The sequence below is a fragment of the Typopeltis vanoorti genome, chromosome 12 (assembly GCF_054136105.1).
Source record: "Typopeltis vanoorti isolate ZY-2024b chromosome 12, IOZ_Tvanoo_1.0, whole genome shotgun sequence".
In the NCBI taxonomy this organism is placed as follows: domain Eukaryota; kingdom Metazoa; phylum Arthropoda; class Arachnida; order Uropygi; family Thelyphonidae; genus Typopeltis; species Typopeltis vanoorti.
The window spans coordinates 15,380,644-15,399,042 of record NC_143560.1 but is presented as its reverse complement, the minus strand read 5'-3'; the positions used below and the strand labels follow the sequence as shown (position 1 = coordinate 15,399,042).

General features: G+C 34.4%; 1 protein-coding gene across 1 annotated transcript in view; it reads right to left on the bottom strand.

Annotated features, from left to right (window-relative positions):
• Positions 1-8,366, bottom strand: part of LOC150100593 (cell adhesion molecule Dscam1-like) — a 119,014-nt gene extending 110,648 nt beyond the window's left edge. Inside the window, exons 1-2 of the mRNA XM_090401839.1 lie at positions 8,165-8,366; positions 3,033-3,323 (exon numbers count right to left, since the gene is read on the bottom strand). Of these exons, the coding sequence (XP_090257965.1) occupies positions 3,033-3,323; positions 8,165-8,366 (493 nt within the window). The remainder of the gene's footprint in view (positions 1-3,032; positions 3,324-8,164) is intronic.
• Between the last annotated feature and the right edge of the window lie 10,033 nt (positions 8,367-18,399).

Genomic DNA, 18,399 nt, shown 5'->3' with positions numbered 1-18,399 from the left:
GTCCATATACAAGCCTTCTTACACGAGGGCGATCTCATTCCTGAAATAATGTCTTAGGACCATGGTTACGCCTCTTAGACAAGCAATGTGGGTTATTTTCCCACTGATTAAGCAAGTGGCTCCAGCCAGATGGGCACTCACAATAAATCCTTTTTAATAAAGTTCAGAAAGATCCTTTGTTTTTCGCATTGTGATTAACACTCTTGACATTTACTGAACAGCAGCATTCTTAAATATTGCCTACAACACGTGGTGAAGCACGTGACGCAAGTATTTGCCGCTTGTTAAGTGATGTTTAGATTCATCAGCACAAAGGCTTGTAATTCAATGGGCAGTGTAATTATGATATTTGTTTATCGTATATTACATCAATTTTCTTAATCTCTCTCTCTCTCTCAGAAAGTGAAAATATTGCATGTCTTGAACCGAAACACTGAAAGACGAGATTGGAATTCTGTAAGAAATTCCTTATTCTTTGTGAAAATTGTTAAGGTAGCATTAAAAATATGTCCATGGTGTAAGAGGCAAGGTCGACACCATCTTCATCAGAAACTTTATATTCTGTGGGTATTACATCAGCTTTGTATTGTGAAATTCAGGAACAGTCTCATTTTAATGGATCTTACTTTTGAAGTAAGTGTTGACGTTTATTTTTGCAGATGAGGCGGTGTATTTAAAACATGGTAGTGCACCTGTCACGACTGTTGCTCAATAAACATGGTTCTAATTTAAATTTAATATTAAATGATTTTTTAAAATTCTGTTCAAGGAGACATAAACCGTCAAAAATAAATAAGAAACTAATCTAATTGTAGTTCCTGTTGAAGCTTTGGTCCTAGCATGATCTAAATCGAAATGCCAAACATTTTGCCAAAATAGTTAAAACGTTGATCAGCAAGGTCATCAAGACTCTGATCAGCAGGATGACGTTGATCATCAAGGTAATCAAGATCACCAAACCAATCCAGCTAAACTAATTTTATGATGCAAAGAACTCGTTCGTGACAAATTTCTCACTGCACATTCAATCAAGCATCTACTTTTTATTTTTGACTCTTTTATGGTATAATTTTTTTATATTTCTAAAATAAAAGAATAAAACATAAAATAATTTCAAATCTTATTTGGAATCTATTTAAGGCATCAAGAGCTATGCAACTGTGATGGTTTACGGGCATTAAATAAAAAAAAAATCTTTAAAAGTGACCACACTTATTAGAAGTCAGAAATTAAATGAATTTTGGTTACAAAAATTAATCTCGGTACTTTTGGCGAGATCTCAAAAAACTCAAAATGAGAAATTATCTGAGTCATCTTATATTTTAACATAAGGCAGTGATTTTTTGCAATGAAATAAAATAATGGTGGCTCAATGAACCGTCAATATTTTTTTTCTCTCAAATATTTATATCGATCTTCTCATATCGATTCCAGGTCAACAGTGCTAAATTAAATGGCATATACCATATGTAAAGGTAAAGCCAAGCCGTCTTTAAAAATTCGGACGATCCCTAGGCCACTCAATCGTGGGCGAAAGACCGTCCATCTCAGCGTTGGCTCCACTCAGTGATGGCCTTCCACCCACACACACCACCACCGAGCAGAACCGCTCATATATATATATATATATATATATATATTCCGAAGAAAAGCATTCACCGACAAAGCCCCTCAGCGGACCGTGCCGGAGAACACTTCCCCAGAAACTCAAATTGCTCCCTTAAGGTAAAACCTTAAGAGTGCGAACTCAAACTCTCGAATCTCTGCTCCCCAAGGGGTAACAGCAACAGACGAGCCTCAGTTAAACTTCATTGGTACAGCATTGCCATCCATTACCTTCCAAGAGTATTAATCACCGCATCACACGGTGGATTCTTCCACCCACATTCTTCCACAAATGGCATATACCACTTTCAATAACAAACAGACAGAAACTGCACGCTAATGAAAAATTGATCAATGCTGTTTTAATGTAGTAATTTTATACAAAAATTAAAAAGGTGTTCTAAACTACTGCATTAATTTATAAGAAATCTTGCATTACTTTTAGATTTTTTAACTATTTTTACCAGCATTTTATGATACATGAAAAAAAATATGTATCATATAAAAATACATTAAGTAATTTTAAAATAACGATCATAAATTAATCTTTAGGATTGTTCTATTGTTATTTACAACAAAGGTGACTATCTTGTCTTGCATGGACAATTTAGGAGATTTCCATATTCTTTTCTCGGTCAGAAAAAATAATCATATTTTTCCTGCTTTGCATATTTTATCAGTTCATACATACATAATATTTCTTGTTTTTACTTTTCCATACATTAAGGTGAGCAAGCAACAAATGAAGCCTACAAATCAGGTTATAAATCAAGCCTATGAGGTTTGAGGAACATAATGGTGGAACTAATAATTTTTCCCAATCCTGGAACGGAATTCTTTTGCTATTTTGACAGTTGCTGTGGCCCTCATCTCCCATGTACTAAGTAAATATTAGTTTTAACATCTTTCTAGAGCTCTGGTAATGATACGAAGCCCTAAACTGTAGCTTGTCTAGCTTATACATAAATTCGGCTGTCCTCAGCCCTCAGTCCATTATTGATGCAAATAACACCAAATATTTTTAACATTATCTCAAATCCTGCCAAGTATACTTAGTACAATATTGAAACAGAGTTTCTAATTTTCTTGATAGGCAGTGTATATCAACGAAGCCAAAATGATTATTGTTTAAAACAAATGAGTAACTTCAACCAAACGAAATTATAATAAAATATCCATCTCTCCTAATGCACAAGCAATTACATATTATAAATTATAGTTTTTATTTTAGAGTAAACAACGTGTAATAATCCATTCAAATAGATCTTCATGTGAAAACACACACACACACACACACACACAGTAAATTTGCTTTTGTACAATAATTACTTGTGATTTGTATTTGCCAATGACATTAGAGAAGCCTTTATTATTCTCTATTTATTCTAAAGTTTTAATTTATTCCATCAGAAAGAGAAAATACTTACAGTATACTCGTAATTTAACAGTGGCGACCAGTGGCTCCCTAATCATAGAATTTAATGCTTCGCATCTGTAAAGGCCATTATTATCTGCAGCATCTACTATCACAGTGAGAGTATTAGTGGTCACATGACCTGTTACGGAATAAGTAGGATCGATCTGCACGTTTTTACGATACCAAATTACTTGTGGAGGTGGGTTGCCGCCTCTGGAAATACACCCTAGTGTTAAAGTGTCACCGGCAATAACAATATCCCCCTCATGATAGCCTTCAATCACAGGTGAGCCAGGCGGATCTGCAATAAGAAAACAAACAAAGAAAATACAGTGAATACGGTGATCTTGATGGTGTAATTTCTGTCAGCACGCCATTTGGATCTGCAATTTGTGGCAACATTCAAAGAATTAAATATGCTACATGTTTTGGTTGTCTTTAATGTCCGGTTTTCGTGCGTTTCTTTTGATTTAATTTTTCGCGTTACTGTAGTTTCACACAAATCACGCAAAAGGAACTGTTTTCCTATTTTAATGAAGCTAATAAATAGTACTAAATTTGTCTGTAAGTGTAGGTTTGATATTTCTGCTGTCTGTAGGAGTTGTTTTCGTGAACAAATTTTCTCCGTGAATCAACACCATCTGTTGTTGTATGTACAAACTTCATGTTTAGAAAAGGAAGCTGTCTTTTATCACATCTCTTTTTTAGAAATAGCTGGAAAACCACATCGTAAACTTCTCTGTGCAGAAATGAACATCTGGGACAACAGAATATCTTACTTATTTGACAGTCTATAATAAAAGATACTGAAAAAACAAACTCACTAATCCAAAATAATACGTTTGCATTGCAAATAGAATCCGAAAAGAACTGATTAGCTAACAGTTCAAGAAAAACGAACAAAACTTCTACATTATAGAACAATCAGGAAGAAAGATGATATTTTAAGAAAAATGACAGCTTAGTACTTTAACTGTTGACACACGTCTTCCTCTTGATCTGATGATAATTTGCATTAGTGACGAAAACTATGAATACTTTGTGGTAAGTATTTTAATAGTATGACACGGGTTCACAGCTTAATTATATTTCTCTTTATTCAGCTATGCTTGTGGGCCATTGTTCTAATTACTACTGAAGACATTTTAACTGTAGGAATTCTAAGCATCTTTATGAGTGCTGTTTAAGTACAATATGCCTATAGAAGGGGGTTGGAGAAATATAAAGCGCTGAAAATATTTTGTATAAAGATTAAGCTGCATGACTAAATAACTGTTACTCATTTATATTGAAGTAATCCTTGTGTAAATGACAATTTATATTATTCATCAGATCAATTACTAACTCTATGAATATTTTATTGCTTTTTAGTCGTAATATGATGCTAATTCCAAACCATTAAAAAATGTATTGATTTTTGGAAAAAGAGTTTTAATTAGACTGCATCAAATTTAAGAAAGTTTGGGATCATGGGATTTTTGGAGGTTGTCAGTGGAACGTATGTAGATTTCGCTTACTTTTTTATTTTGAAGGGAGAAATTCATTGATTCTGTTGCTGTCGCTTTGGAGGATGTTATAACACATATTACTGAGTGAAAAAATGCTAATTGAAACCATTTGTCTTCAAAACAAATTATGACAGTAAATTTTCTCCATTTATCATTTTTTTTTAAAATTAAAACTCACTGCATTCATTGGAGTTTTATATTTTGTTTTAAACATTTATTTTAGTAATCTATCATCGGGAATATAAAATTAATTATGATTAATGGGGTATATTTATAGATTTCTGGAAATCTTATTATAAAAACAAATTACACTGTTTTTCGCAACGTACTTAAAATCTTGTGCGTTTTTTTCTCTTTAAATTATAAGAAAATAATTCAGTTATCATCAAGAACTATACAGAAAATCCCCGTGAGGTTTCATAATATGATTTATTTCTTAAGAACGTGTACAAATTTTTCAGATACTTAGTCTCTCGATAAAAATTTTATCTATTAGAAAGCACACCTCCACGCACAGATTTGTGGGTGATCTTTACTACCGCATTCTGCATTTTAACAATTACCTTAAGTAGTAATGCGAGGAAGTGTAATTTCGAACACCATTATTATTATTTTTTTTTAATTTAGAAATTTATAACGTATACTTACGAAGGACGCTAAGGATGACGGTTGTCCTCCATGCTTTCTCCAAAGCCCTGTGCTGAGCTTCGCAAGTATATCGAGCCATGTTATCATAGACAGTGGGATAAAGAATTAGAGTGCATGAAGAGGTGTACTTCCAACCATCGGCCACAGATTTCTGTTGGGGGGCTGTTTTGGAAGAAAACATACAAAAAGGACTGTTTAACACATATGAGAACTTTTTCAAAAAAATTCAAAAGTTTTAACAATAAAATTAGAATTATTCTTCGTTCAATCATCATCATCATCATCATCAGTGGCGGCTCGTGGCTTGAAATCGTGGGGGTGGTGCAACTTGCGAAATATACATACACACTGTAAGTACAGTGTATACGGGTTTAGATAAAATATCGAAATGATGGTAAAAATTTAAAAAAAATTAAACACGAAAAAATATTGTTTATTATCGATAAAATTATACAGTTTAGTATAATTCAAAATTACTTAAAAATAAAATCCATTATCATAACCCCAATGATGTTCTAAAATAAAAATTATAACAAATGTTGTCTTTAATTGTAATGTCCAAATATTTAAAGAGACGGAGTAAACACAATAAACACTACGAACACCCTACTACTGGCGCAAACTGCATATAAACAACAGCGGAACTGCGCGAGGGACAGTGCCGCATTGCGTTAATAGCTCGCATCTCACTATGACGTGCATATGCTTGCGCGCGTAGTAATATGACACTGTGGTAAACACAGTGCTGCTAGCGCCCTCCTGAGTGCTACAAGATGGATTTTTATTATTTTTTAAAAAAAATAAGAGAATTGTATAGGATTGTTGATGATAAAATTAAATATTACAAGCAAATATAAATAAACTAATAAATATATTTATATATCGAGAAAAATTGGGGGTGCTGCAGTTCCGCAGTTCCTATGCACGAGCCGCCCCTGATCATCATGTACGCTTTATAGATTTCATTTATTATTCTTACATATTTATCAAGAATTCCATGTGTTCTAATTATTCCCTCTCTTTCTCGATACTGTCAAAACCTTTGGCAAAATCAACAAAATTTAAGTATAAGGAAGTTCAAAATTCTACGGTTTGTTCCACGATGATTTTTTTTTAAAATGAAATTTCATTTTTTGTTTCTCTCAGAGGATATCTGATTCAAATGCTTTCCATTTTCGCATTGCTGGAACACTTACAGTTAATTAAAATATTCGCGACACGCACCTTTCCAAATTATAAAAAGAACTCTCTGCTTAAACCATCTCTTCTATCAGTACTTTACGTATCTGAAGTACTCTTTGATCTCGATGACTGTTAATGCGTTGGTTTGTTCCTTTTATATTGACTTTGTCCTTAGCGTTCAGGCTCAATATTAAAAATCATAGCTGACAAGCTAGATTTTGCCGTTTTTTTTTTTGTAGCATTCATTTGGTGACCTATCTAAGCTTTTCCATGCAATTGAAAGCGCGTGCAAGTCTTAAAGAACAGTGAAGTTCTTGGTTAAGATATGAGAAATTTGGGCTATCTTCTAAAAACGAATACTGAGTTGAATGGATAAAGAAGGGAGAGATTCAATACGTACAGTACCACAGTGAGCTATTGTTCGAATGTCTTAGGCGTGTAGCACAATACCTAATTATAACGGAGTGCTTACCTTTACATACAAGATAAAAGTGTTGCATTCTTTTAATCTGAAATGTGCTCATTGTAAAAGACAGAACTTTTTTTCTCGTCCATATCATTATAGAGTTAACAAACCTTTTTACAGACCGAAATCTCCTAAATAATTAGAAGGCTGTTGCTTCTTGTCGATAACAGTTACATTTTTCTCCCTAATTTTGTTTAGAGATATTTCAGTACTGACATTTTTTGCGATCTTTAGTAATAACTGCTCTTTGTTATTTAACAGGATATTTTTCCTTTTTTGCAAGACGTCATTCTTCTTAATGACGTCATTTTCTATTGTCACTAACAAAATACATTCAATGCCGTTTTCAAGACATCTAATTCTTCTTTGTTTCTTCGTTTTCATAGTTTTGACATGTCTTTGCAAACTAAACTAAATAATTTTTTAGTTTAAAACTAAAAGAACTATTTTTGAAGCAATATAAATAAGAAAATAATAAATATATCTCTGACCAGGCTTATTAGGCTGATGAGGCCTCACTATCCATAGTAAATATTCCAATATTTTTATTTTATTTTATATTAATTTTTTGTTTTAATTTTAAGTGATTTGCTTAGTTAAGTATCCTGCTATAGCAGACGATAACACATGAGATTGTCATCAGCAGACGAACTTGTTACAGAGTTCGTCTGCTGAACTAGCGTTTTTCTCCATTAAATCATTAATCCTAAAGGATTAATAATTTACAGGATTGCTTATGCTAAATATCATAAATATTCCAATATTTTTATTTTATTTATATTAATTTTTTTGTTTTAATTTTAATTTTAAGTGATTTCTTAGTTAAGTGTCCTACTGTAGCAGACGATAACACATCAGAATATCATCAGCAGACGAACTTGTTACAGAGTTCGTCTGCTGAACTAGCGTTTTTCTCCATTAAATCATTAATCCTAAAGGATTAATAATTTACAGGATTGCTTATGCTAAATATCATAAATATTCCAATATTTTTATTTTATTTATATTAATTTTTTAGTTTTAATTTTAATTTTAAGTGATTTCTTAGTTAAGTGTCCTACTGTAGCAGACGATAACACATCAGAATATCATCAGCAGACGAACTCTGTTATCGTCTGAGATCGTCTGCTGAACTAGCATTCTTCTCCATCGATGTACTTTAGGCTTAATAATTTACAGGATTGCTTTATGTTAAATATCATAATTCCCAAAGTCTTTATTATCTGAATAAATTATGTTATGTCTTAGATGCATGGAAAATAACGAGAGGAAATCTTGAGAATGGAACAAATGAGCAGAGAAAATGAGATTAAGAAAAGGAAACGATAATGATCTTACCTTGAATTAACTCGACGTCATTTCGGAGCCACTTCAGATGCGTCGCTGGCTTACTTCCAATCGCCTTACAGTTAAGTAGCAACTTTTCTCCTTGTTTAACTTCGATGTCTCGGCCTGAAGGAAGGTCGTTAATTGCAAGCACTTGGGGTGGAACTGCAAGGATGGCAAGAGACAGGAAAGGAACATTAATACTAAGATGCATATTAGATAGCAGTGATGTTATTATTTGTACTTGGCAGTAGAAGTGTGCAATGTCTAGCGACCAATTTCTCTACTTCACAGATTGGCATAATCGACAACGTTCCCTTAGCGTTTTATCAAATGATAAACGTGAACTGGAGAGTTAGCGTGTCAAAGTAATTATTACATAATATATGTAAAATAGTAAAACTCTAATTTCTATTGCCTACGGCGCACGAAGCATTTCGTCTTTTAAATTTCATAGAAATAAAAATAAAAATATAATTCACACCTCACCTGCATGATTTCAGGTTTGAGAGTTTAAGGCAGAGAGATTATGAAAACTTACACCGCTTGGAAAAAAGTTAAAGAACACCATAGTGTGAGGAATCAACACCATGGCGCCCACTTTCATAAGATGTAGGATCTCCTTTTGCTACGATGACTGCAACAGTCCTACGGAGCATGATTTTCGCATGCATACGATAGCGATTGATGGGAATTTTGGATCATTCTTTCTGTAGCATGAGGTCCTGGATTATCGTGGGGAAAATGTCCCTTGACTTCACTCGAGGCCCCAGTTCAACCCATGTGTTCATCAGGGCTCTGTGGAGGCTAACCAAGTGGTGATGTGCATGTCTACAAACCACGCAGTTACAGACGCAGTAACATTACGATACGATGCATTGTCTTGCAAAAAGAGAATGGTCAGTTCCATAGAAACATCGCAAAGTAGAAAGCATTCCATCGTCCAGAATGTTCAGATTCCTCTCGAAGTTCAATGTTCGTGGCATCAGAGAAGTCCTAGGCCAAACTAGGAAAAACAGGACCATCCCCTCACACAGCCACTTCTGAATTTCATACATGGGATTGTGCACTCTGGTAAGAGACGTTCACCGGACATCTCCCCACACCCACACCAGTCCATCTACTCGGTAGAGAGGGTATAGCATGATTCGTCACTCCATAACACACGTAGGACGTCACTCCACCAGTAGGACGTGGTACACGTCCTACTGGACACGCTCTTTGGACCACTGAAGACGACGCTACATGTTGGTTCGGGTAATGTGAGGCTTGCGGTCCTACCATAGAAAGCCATGTTGTGAGCCTCGGTTCTGAACGTTTTGTGCAGATTCGTGTTCCAATCCATGCGGGGAACTCGGCATTCAAGTGTCGGCACAAATGGCGGTTTTTACATATCATGTCCTTCGTGTCATCCTACGTTCGCGTTCGGTGAGTGTGGTGGGTTGTCCGCTGCAGGTAGCACTTGCAGATGACCCTGTGCGCTTCCATCTCAGGTGATTGTTGACCTGGGAGTAACAGTTTGCTGAACGATAGGCTGCAATATTGGCATTCTATCACAGTGCCTCTTTAAGACTCAGTCAGTTCCCTTCTCGCAGCCATTTCACTGACTTGGGAGCATCACATTCCTCCAATTTATACCTGCTACAAACACGTCACTAGTTACATGGCACGATTCACCTTACCCATGGCGGTGTCCGTTGACTTTTGACATCTTTCTAAGCAGTGTATACAATGTTTTGGGGCGGTTGGGGATATGTATTCAGAATTGATTACTGGGGAAGAAGCAAGTATATACATAAAGTTCTTATGGAATAACATCAGGCAAAATATACTTTGTAAAGTGTTTTAACTTTTAAAGATATTTTTAAACTTTATTTTTTTCAATGATTTAAAAAAAATAGATTTTTCTCTGGTGAATATTGTTTATTACGTTTTGATCCCACACAGTGCCACTTAGTACTCATCTTGGCTAAGACTCTTGCACTGAAGACGAATTATCTTATCACAAAGTTATTGGAAACGTGCCTTCTTTAAGGAGCATATCCAGCTTCTACTTCAAACATTAAATTAAGAAGTAACATAACTCGTGTTTCTATAATCCTGCTGCCAAAAATGTTAACTTGAACTTGTGCATCATGCATTGTTATAATGTATAGCAATGCTTAAAAGACCCAGCACTGGACTGTCCATACGGATGTCCCTTGTATAGAACACATATTAAGTTCCTTTATCATATGCAATGCTATTCTAACTCGTTGATTTTCTCGGTAGCACGTAGTAAGCCGTACTATTATTATATTTATCAATATAAATATTGAATATTTATAGAACTGTTTATAAATATTCATGAATTAACCAAATGCAACTAAAATGGAAAATAAAAATATCAAGCTCTACTTACTGAGCAATATTAGTTGGGCAGCTGCACGAATTGGGGTTTGGTTGGGAGCAGGTCCAACCTAATGAAAGAGAAACAAACGAAATTTCAGTTTATAAATAAATAATAAATGCATTCTTTGCACTAAACTAAAAATAACTACTAATTGCAGTTTGGCTAATCGCATTTCAAAATATAATTTAATTAAATGCATTTTAAAACGTGGTATATAATTAGTTGCATTTTTAAACACAATTCAATTACTTGTATTTTAATATGCAATTTTCAATTAACTACACGTTAAAGTTAAGTGTTTATCAGATTTACACGCGAATATGTTCATTTGAGTTCTTTTTGTTAGAAAAAAATGGAGAAAATTCACTTAGCAGCATGTGTTTGTATACGCTTTAAGTTTTATTTTACAAATAAAACACTTCTCCCGTGCATGGAGTACAATATCGAAAGGTTTATTTTTTGAGATTTAATTTCGAATATTTCGCACTAAGAATTTCAATGTTTTGTTAAAATTCTCATTATGATCGCTCATTTATTGATTTCTTTTTTTTGCTTTCGCTGGTTGCTTTTTTTTAGCGTTTTTTTAATATGATTCCAAGAATGTAATAATTCCATTAATGTTTATCAAGTAAGTAGAATTCCACAGTAAACGTCTAATGGACTTAGGGCGATGTAAAAACTTCAGATGGTGAAATGATCATCCGGTGTGACTTAAAACGGAACTACAAAAGGTAACAAACTAATTACGAAGTTCATAAATAAAGAATTAATTACAAACTCACTGTTTTCATAGAAATTAATTAACGTAGACGTAGGAATTAATTTACTTAATCTTTTTTTTCTCAATTTATAATTATCTTGTAAAGATTAGAAAACTGTTTGTGTTAATTTAGTGAAACAGTAAAATGTTTCGACAACATTATCAGAATGTACGGCACAATGCAGCGACATACGATATTAAGACAATCGTCATTTTCCCAAAGGCTATTGCGAGTAGCCTTTGAAATACAAAGCATAATTTATCAGTGCAATTTGGGACATTTTATCATGAGCACTAGAACCGTTTTTAATGTCAAAGTTATAGTAAAGTCTTCTGCCCTTCTAGCAAAATACCAAAGAGATATTTTGCGTTTTTTTTTTATTATAATAGTTGGTTATTCTCTTGAGTTGTCTATTTTTATGTGAATCCAGCTACACGGTCGACGTAGGATGCAAAGATTGGAGCAAACTAAAGATACTAGGTAGCCAGCTTTGTACTTGTGTGGTGTCACTATGGAGTCTGCATATGATATCGCAGGTCGCTTATCCAGACAGCCCCGCTGTGGTGTGGCAAAAGTTGCATCAAATGATAGCCAATATTTCCCTTTTAATGTCAGATTTGCATTAGTTCATAGTGGTTACTAATTTTAATGCAGACAGAGGATGCGGTTGCAGTGTCTCTTTTAAGCTACTTAGAAGTATACTTGGAAGTATGAAAATTTTTTCTTCGTTACTGAAATAAAGAGCCACTAGCCTTCACTTCGGCGATGTAAAATTATTTAAATTAAGGGGATATTAAATCCCACATTATTTCAAAGCCGAATAAGAAACTCAAAGATAGAAATCCAAGAGTTTCATGCCGAATATAGCAAACTATAAAAGTTTCAGAGGATTGCAGCGTAAGCTAAAACAGATGGTTCAATACCAAGGCAACTCGTAGCAAAGGTGGGTAAAGTTCTGATCACTATTCTTAGTATTTCCCATAATGTAACACACATCTCCTAGGAGATGTATGATGTTACACATTATGGTGGAAGGTCACTACCCAGACCGGTTTCGACCTATGTATAGGTGAAGCGGGCTCTAAGAAATTAGACGATCCAGAAAGATCGCCCAAATCAAGGTTGTTCCACTCAGTGATAGGCTCACCCCGTCACCGAGAAGAACTTCTCAGCGTTGGCTCTACCCAGTGGCAGGCTCACCCCACTACCAGATAGAGCCATAATCTCAGCGTTGGCCACACTCAGAGACAGGCAAAAAACCAATCCACAAGCAGAGCCTCTCAAATCATTAGAGCCAAACCCGCACCGGTTTCGACCTATACAAAGGTCGAAAGCGGGCTCTAAAAATAAGACGATCTCGAAAGATCGCCCAACTCAGCGTTATTCCACTCAGTGACAGGCATCACCGAGAAGAACTTCTCAGCATTGGCTCTACCCAGTGGCAGGCTACATACATCTCCTAGGAGATGTGTTTTACATTATGGGAAATACTAAGAATAGTGATCAGAACTTTAGCCACCTTGCTACGAGTTGCCCTGGTATTGAACCATGTGTTTTAGCTTATGCTGCAATCTGCCGAAACTTTTATAGTTTACTATATTCGCCATGAAACTCTTTGATTTCTATCTTTGAGTTTCTTATTCGACTTTGAAATAATGTGGGATTTAATATCCCCTTAATTTAAATAATTTTTTCTACGTGTTTCCACAGTAAGTTTGCTACTCGATCAGATTTTGTTAGTCTTCATGGTCTGCTTGAGGAGGAAGTATATACTGGCAGATGTGAAAATGTGATATTTCAGATCGCATTTCAGTTTTCTATGCAATAATCGAACTCGACTTTCTCGAGCTATTAACTGAACTATGGACGTCGAAATAACACAGTCAGAAAAATGATTGCACTCTTTGGTTAGAAGGAAGACTTCATTTGGAGTCAGATGCGAGAAACAGTCCTAGGTCTTTTCAGCTGAAAGTGTGGTAGTTGATTTGGAACGAAGGTGACAGAATATCCCCTCTTTTGGGTTGTCAACATTTCTGATTTCTACTGGTTGAATAACTCAGCAATTTTTTCTAATCAGCAACCTTTGACCCTTTTCAAGGTCACTGAAAGATTATCTGTAAGCTTGATTTTGACTGATTCTACAATTAGTCGGTTTTTGATGCAACAAAAATATAGTTTTTTTTTTAAAATTCAGATTTTAAATCTCATACCTCAGCAAAATCGACTTTAGAACAAACTCTAGCGTCTATAGATAAATACAAGTTAGGATTAGGAACAACCCTTCTTTCCTAGGAAGCTGTGGGAATTCACTGAAATTTGGCAATGGTCTTCCAATTTCCAAAATAGTTAGGACTAATAAAACGAGGAATGAAAATGTGTTTAGAAGGTTTATTTATTATATAATAAGTTAAAATATATTAGGTTTAAAGCATGATTTTTAATTAACCAATTTCTTAAATGTTATATTTACTTAGGGAAAAATCCATGCTGACACCGGAAGGAACATAAAGATGTATTTATTCTCGTTTTTGTCCATGACATACGTATCCATTTATACTTCAGTAAAAACTAGATACAAGGCTACAGGCTAGTTATATACTGGAAAATAAAGCAAAATTGCTTTCAAGTTTTTTTTTTCGTACTTTTTTCCAACTCAAAAGAAATGTTTGTGAGATAAGCTGGATTTAAGCATAGAACCTGTGAATGCAACATTACACATCTTACCATACCGCGCCCAATGATGATGAAATATTCGACTTTGAATGTTGTTGTTGTTGTCATGGAAACATTGAAGCACGCAGTACACCTTACTCTTTAAAAAGAGCAGGAATTTCACCACACACACACACACACATAAAGAGAGAGAGAGAGAGAGACTTTTTTATTTACAATTCCTATGAATAACTTGTTATATCATTTATCATTTTATATATATATAGGGTAGATATATGACGTGTGTGTGTGTGTGTGTGTGTGTGTGTGTGTGTGTGTGTGTGTGTGTGTGTGTGTGTGTGTGTGTGTGTGTGTGTGTGTGTGTGTGTGTGTGTGTGTGTGTGTGTGTGTGTGTGCGCGTGCGTGCATACTCTTGGTGACCAGATCATTTTCGTAAATAAACAAGAATTCTTAAAGCACAATAAATGAAGTCTGTAGCTGTAGTTTTAAGGCTTCCATTATGTGCTTTCATTTGCCTTCAATTACTCACGAAATACTTCAATGAAGTACATCTTTACGCATCCAGATTAACGCACGCTTGGAGTTTCCAAAAGCGTACGACACAACGGAAAATATAATTGCATAATAAAAGTTAAAGAGAAAACACATTTTAAAATTTTTGACAAAGTAGTATTTAAACGGAGAGATATTTACACACTAAAATGGAAACACAATTAAAATATTGTATTCATCCAAAAGATAAAGTACTCATTTTTAATGCATGGAAAGTATTAATGATAAATATGTTACGTGCAGTTATCTTCCTTCTGTCTGTAGCCATTTAGTCGTGTTGTGTAGTGTTAAAATACTTTTAAGAGATCGGATACTTATAAATATTTTAATTATATTTCAATTCTCTCCTCTGCAAACGCAACAGTTTTATCTTTCTTCAACTGACATGCTTTTAGAAGTAGCGCCACCTACTTTAATTCTTGTGTGTTATTTGTGGGAAAAGTTTAGTTGGGGCTTAATTTAAAGAAATTATAAATAGAAACGATTTCAAATCTAATAACTGAGTGACATTTTTTTCTGAAGTGTTTTCCTGAATTTAAACTAAAAAGAAATAATTGTTTTGAAAGTTTCCAAATTATACTAAAGGTTAAAAATAGAGGGCAGAGAATTACTTTTTTTCTTTTTACAAAAAGAAAAAAGTTTTTCTACTTCTTATCAATAGTTTGTTCCTTACAGAAGAAAGTTACTAGTATTTCTTGACAATAACGAAAACTTAAGAGAACTTAGTTACGTTATAAGTAGGATAAATTAATCAGAAACATAGTAAAAGAAAGACTGGAAAAAACGTGAAAGCAAAATAAAAACGTTCTGTAAAGAAATAATCGATTAGTTAGCATTACTGGAACCAGAAAATTAATTAAATTTTTTTCTTGTTCTTGCAATAGCATCGACAGATAAAAAGGAATTTAAAACAAACAGATATTAAAAATATCAATCAACAACAACAACGCCTAAATAGAACATTTTAATTGTTGTTAAAATTATTTTAAACACGAATGCTTTATACTGCAAGTATATAAAAATTCCTTTCAAATTTTGAAATATAAATATTATCTCTAAAAGCTAATGGTGTAGGAGATAAATAGGTTCCTGAACTTCTTATAAATGACTTTTACTTTCAACATTTCTTATTTTGTTTAAATAGTTTTCTTCTAAAAGAGAATATTTAGACAAGAATAAAAAAAAAAGTCCCTCCATTATATTTATCAAATTAACATTCATTTTCATAATGGAAGTGGTTTTCACTAAACAAGAATGGCGTTTAAATTTTTTTACGTTTTATACTCAAACAAAAATTATTATTAAAGAGAGACCCTCCAGGGAGTCAGGAATTCATCTAGGGAGGCCATACTGTTCGCACCAGCTGTGATACCTGTTCTTGAATCCATTCACGCTACTTGAACACACACCATCCAACGGCAATCCATTCCAATCACGTACCACCCTATGAGAAAAAAATCTAGATCCCCCCCACTTAACATAATTTATTCTCACCTTCAAAGGTGAGAATAAATTTATTCTCACCTTCAAATTTATTCTCACCATCCCTCCATAAAATGAAAAATTCCATCTTCTGAAATTCTTTCTAACCCTTTCGGAAGTTTGTAGGTCTCAATCACCCCTCTTTCTCCTGTTTGCTGGCGTCTGCATTCTACAAATTTCAAACTGTCTTCATAATCAGTATTCCACAATCCTTATATCATTCTTCACATTCTCCTTTGCACTCTCTGCACTATATCAGAATCACCACAGAAACACCAGAAGACGACCCTTGCGCGCAATAGTCCAAGTAAGGTCTTATCAGGCCTTGTAAAAAGGCAAAATGACATCCTCATCTTTACATGTTAAAGTTTGTTTCAGCATTGCTCTTATATATTGAGTTGTATTTGCAATCTTTGCTACATGGCCCCTAAACTTAAATTTCCTATCTATTAACATTCCAAGATCCCTAGCCCTATGAGTTTCTCCTAGCCTAATCTCATCAATATAATACGACATTGGATATCTACTCATACCAAAGTGTACATTATTAACATTGATTCTGCAAGTACTATATATCAGCAGCACTCCTCTTTGCATCATCATCAGATAATTGTATGTCGCATGTCAAATCCTTCCTAATATCATTAATGTTCAGATTGAATAACCGTGGACCAAGGATTTATCCTTGAGGCCCATTACTAGTTACTTTGAATCTTGCAGATTCACCCACCCCCATATATGACTTTTTCATATCTGACCATCCTCTTATTCATGCCAATAGTTTATAATCCATCACATATTCTACAATTTATGCAACAGTCTACCATGCTGTATTCTGTCAAAAGCATTGGCAAAATCCAAACGTATCATAGTGTATCCATTGCCCCTTGTAACCTTCCATGAACTTCCTTTAGCAAACCCATGCTCTTCATTGCAAAGTAGAGATTCTCTACCAATCCATTTCTGAATGCGAGCCTTAACCAACCTTTCAAATTCTTCACCACTACTCTTGAGATAGTGATTGGTCTATAGTTGGATATATCAATCTTATCACCACCCTTGTGCAATAGGATTACCATACACTCTTTCCACTGCAATTATATATTCTTATTCATTATATATATTTTATTATATATATTCTCATATTTTATATATATATATTCTCATACGTTTTCTCATACGATGAAGAGGTAGCGGTGAGTTCAGTTGCATATACCAGGTTGATAGCTTTTAGCAAAATGGCTGCTCATTTTATTATTTTATTATATATATTTTATTTTATTATATATATTCTCATATTATATATATATATATTCTCATACGTTTTCTCATACGATGAAGAGGTAGCGGTGAGTTCAGTTGCATATACCAGGTTGATAGCTTTTAGCAAAATGGCTGCTCATTTTCTTTTCCTGCTCAGACTTAGTACAACACTTGTGACTCTTCTGCTTATAATTATCATAACTGACACCATCCTTATCCACACGATATTCCTTCCACATGATCGTTTTCTTACGAATCTCTTGCTTAATTTGATTAGACATCGATTTCACTCCTATTCTATTTATTCTTAGAACTCAAGGGAGGCACATTCAGATATTCGCATCATTTAAGTATTTTTGAAACGCTTTCCACGCACTGTTGATATTCTTCCCATCTAATAACTGATACCATGGTATTAATTAAGCATACCACTCAGGTGGGCATAATTTCCTGCTTTGTAGTTCAGCAAGTAAACGTTCCTGAATGGAACGTTCATAAACTTAGTCACTTTCCACGTGAGTATCGCATGATCACTGTCCCCAACCGGAGGCAGAATAGTTGCGTCTTTAACTGAAACTCAATTTGCGACTATAATCTGATCTAACACTCTTTGACTTCCAGTTCCTTCTGTCACATGCTTCTTGAGGAAGTTGTCTCGCAACAGCTCAATAAATTCAGTTTCATTCTTCCGATGCGATTTCATATCTATGGAATCAATGTTCAGATAATTAAAGTCCCCCATTATGTTACTCTTTTCGCATTATTTTGATGCATTTCTTCGTTACTAGCAAACGATCCATCAGGTCTGCAGCAACACTCCCTGTGTATTTAATCTTGTTACACTCCACCTCACACCGGGATGGTTTCAAACTTACTGCCACATGAAAAACGGTTACCAGAATCGCAGTCATAGATGGAACTTTCATAAACTTGCACTCGAAACGAGTTAGTGTGTCTACTTCTGATAGTCAGGTCTCACTAATGTCTACAGTATGAGTTCCCAGTATAATAACCAAGGCAACAAACTCTACTCCTTTGTTTCTGATATTCCTAGCATTCGTGTGTACAGACTTAAATTACCTGCATGGTCTTTTGCATAAACTTCTCTGTGGTCTGCATGACAC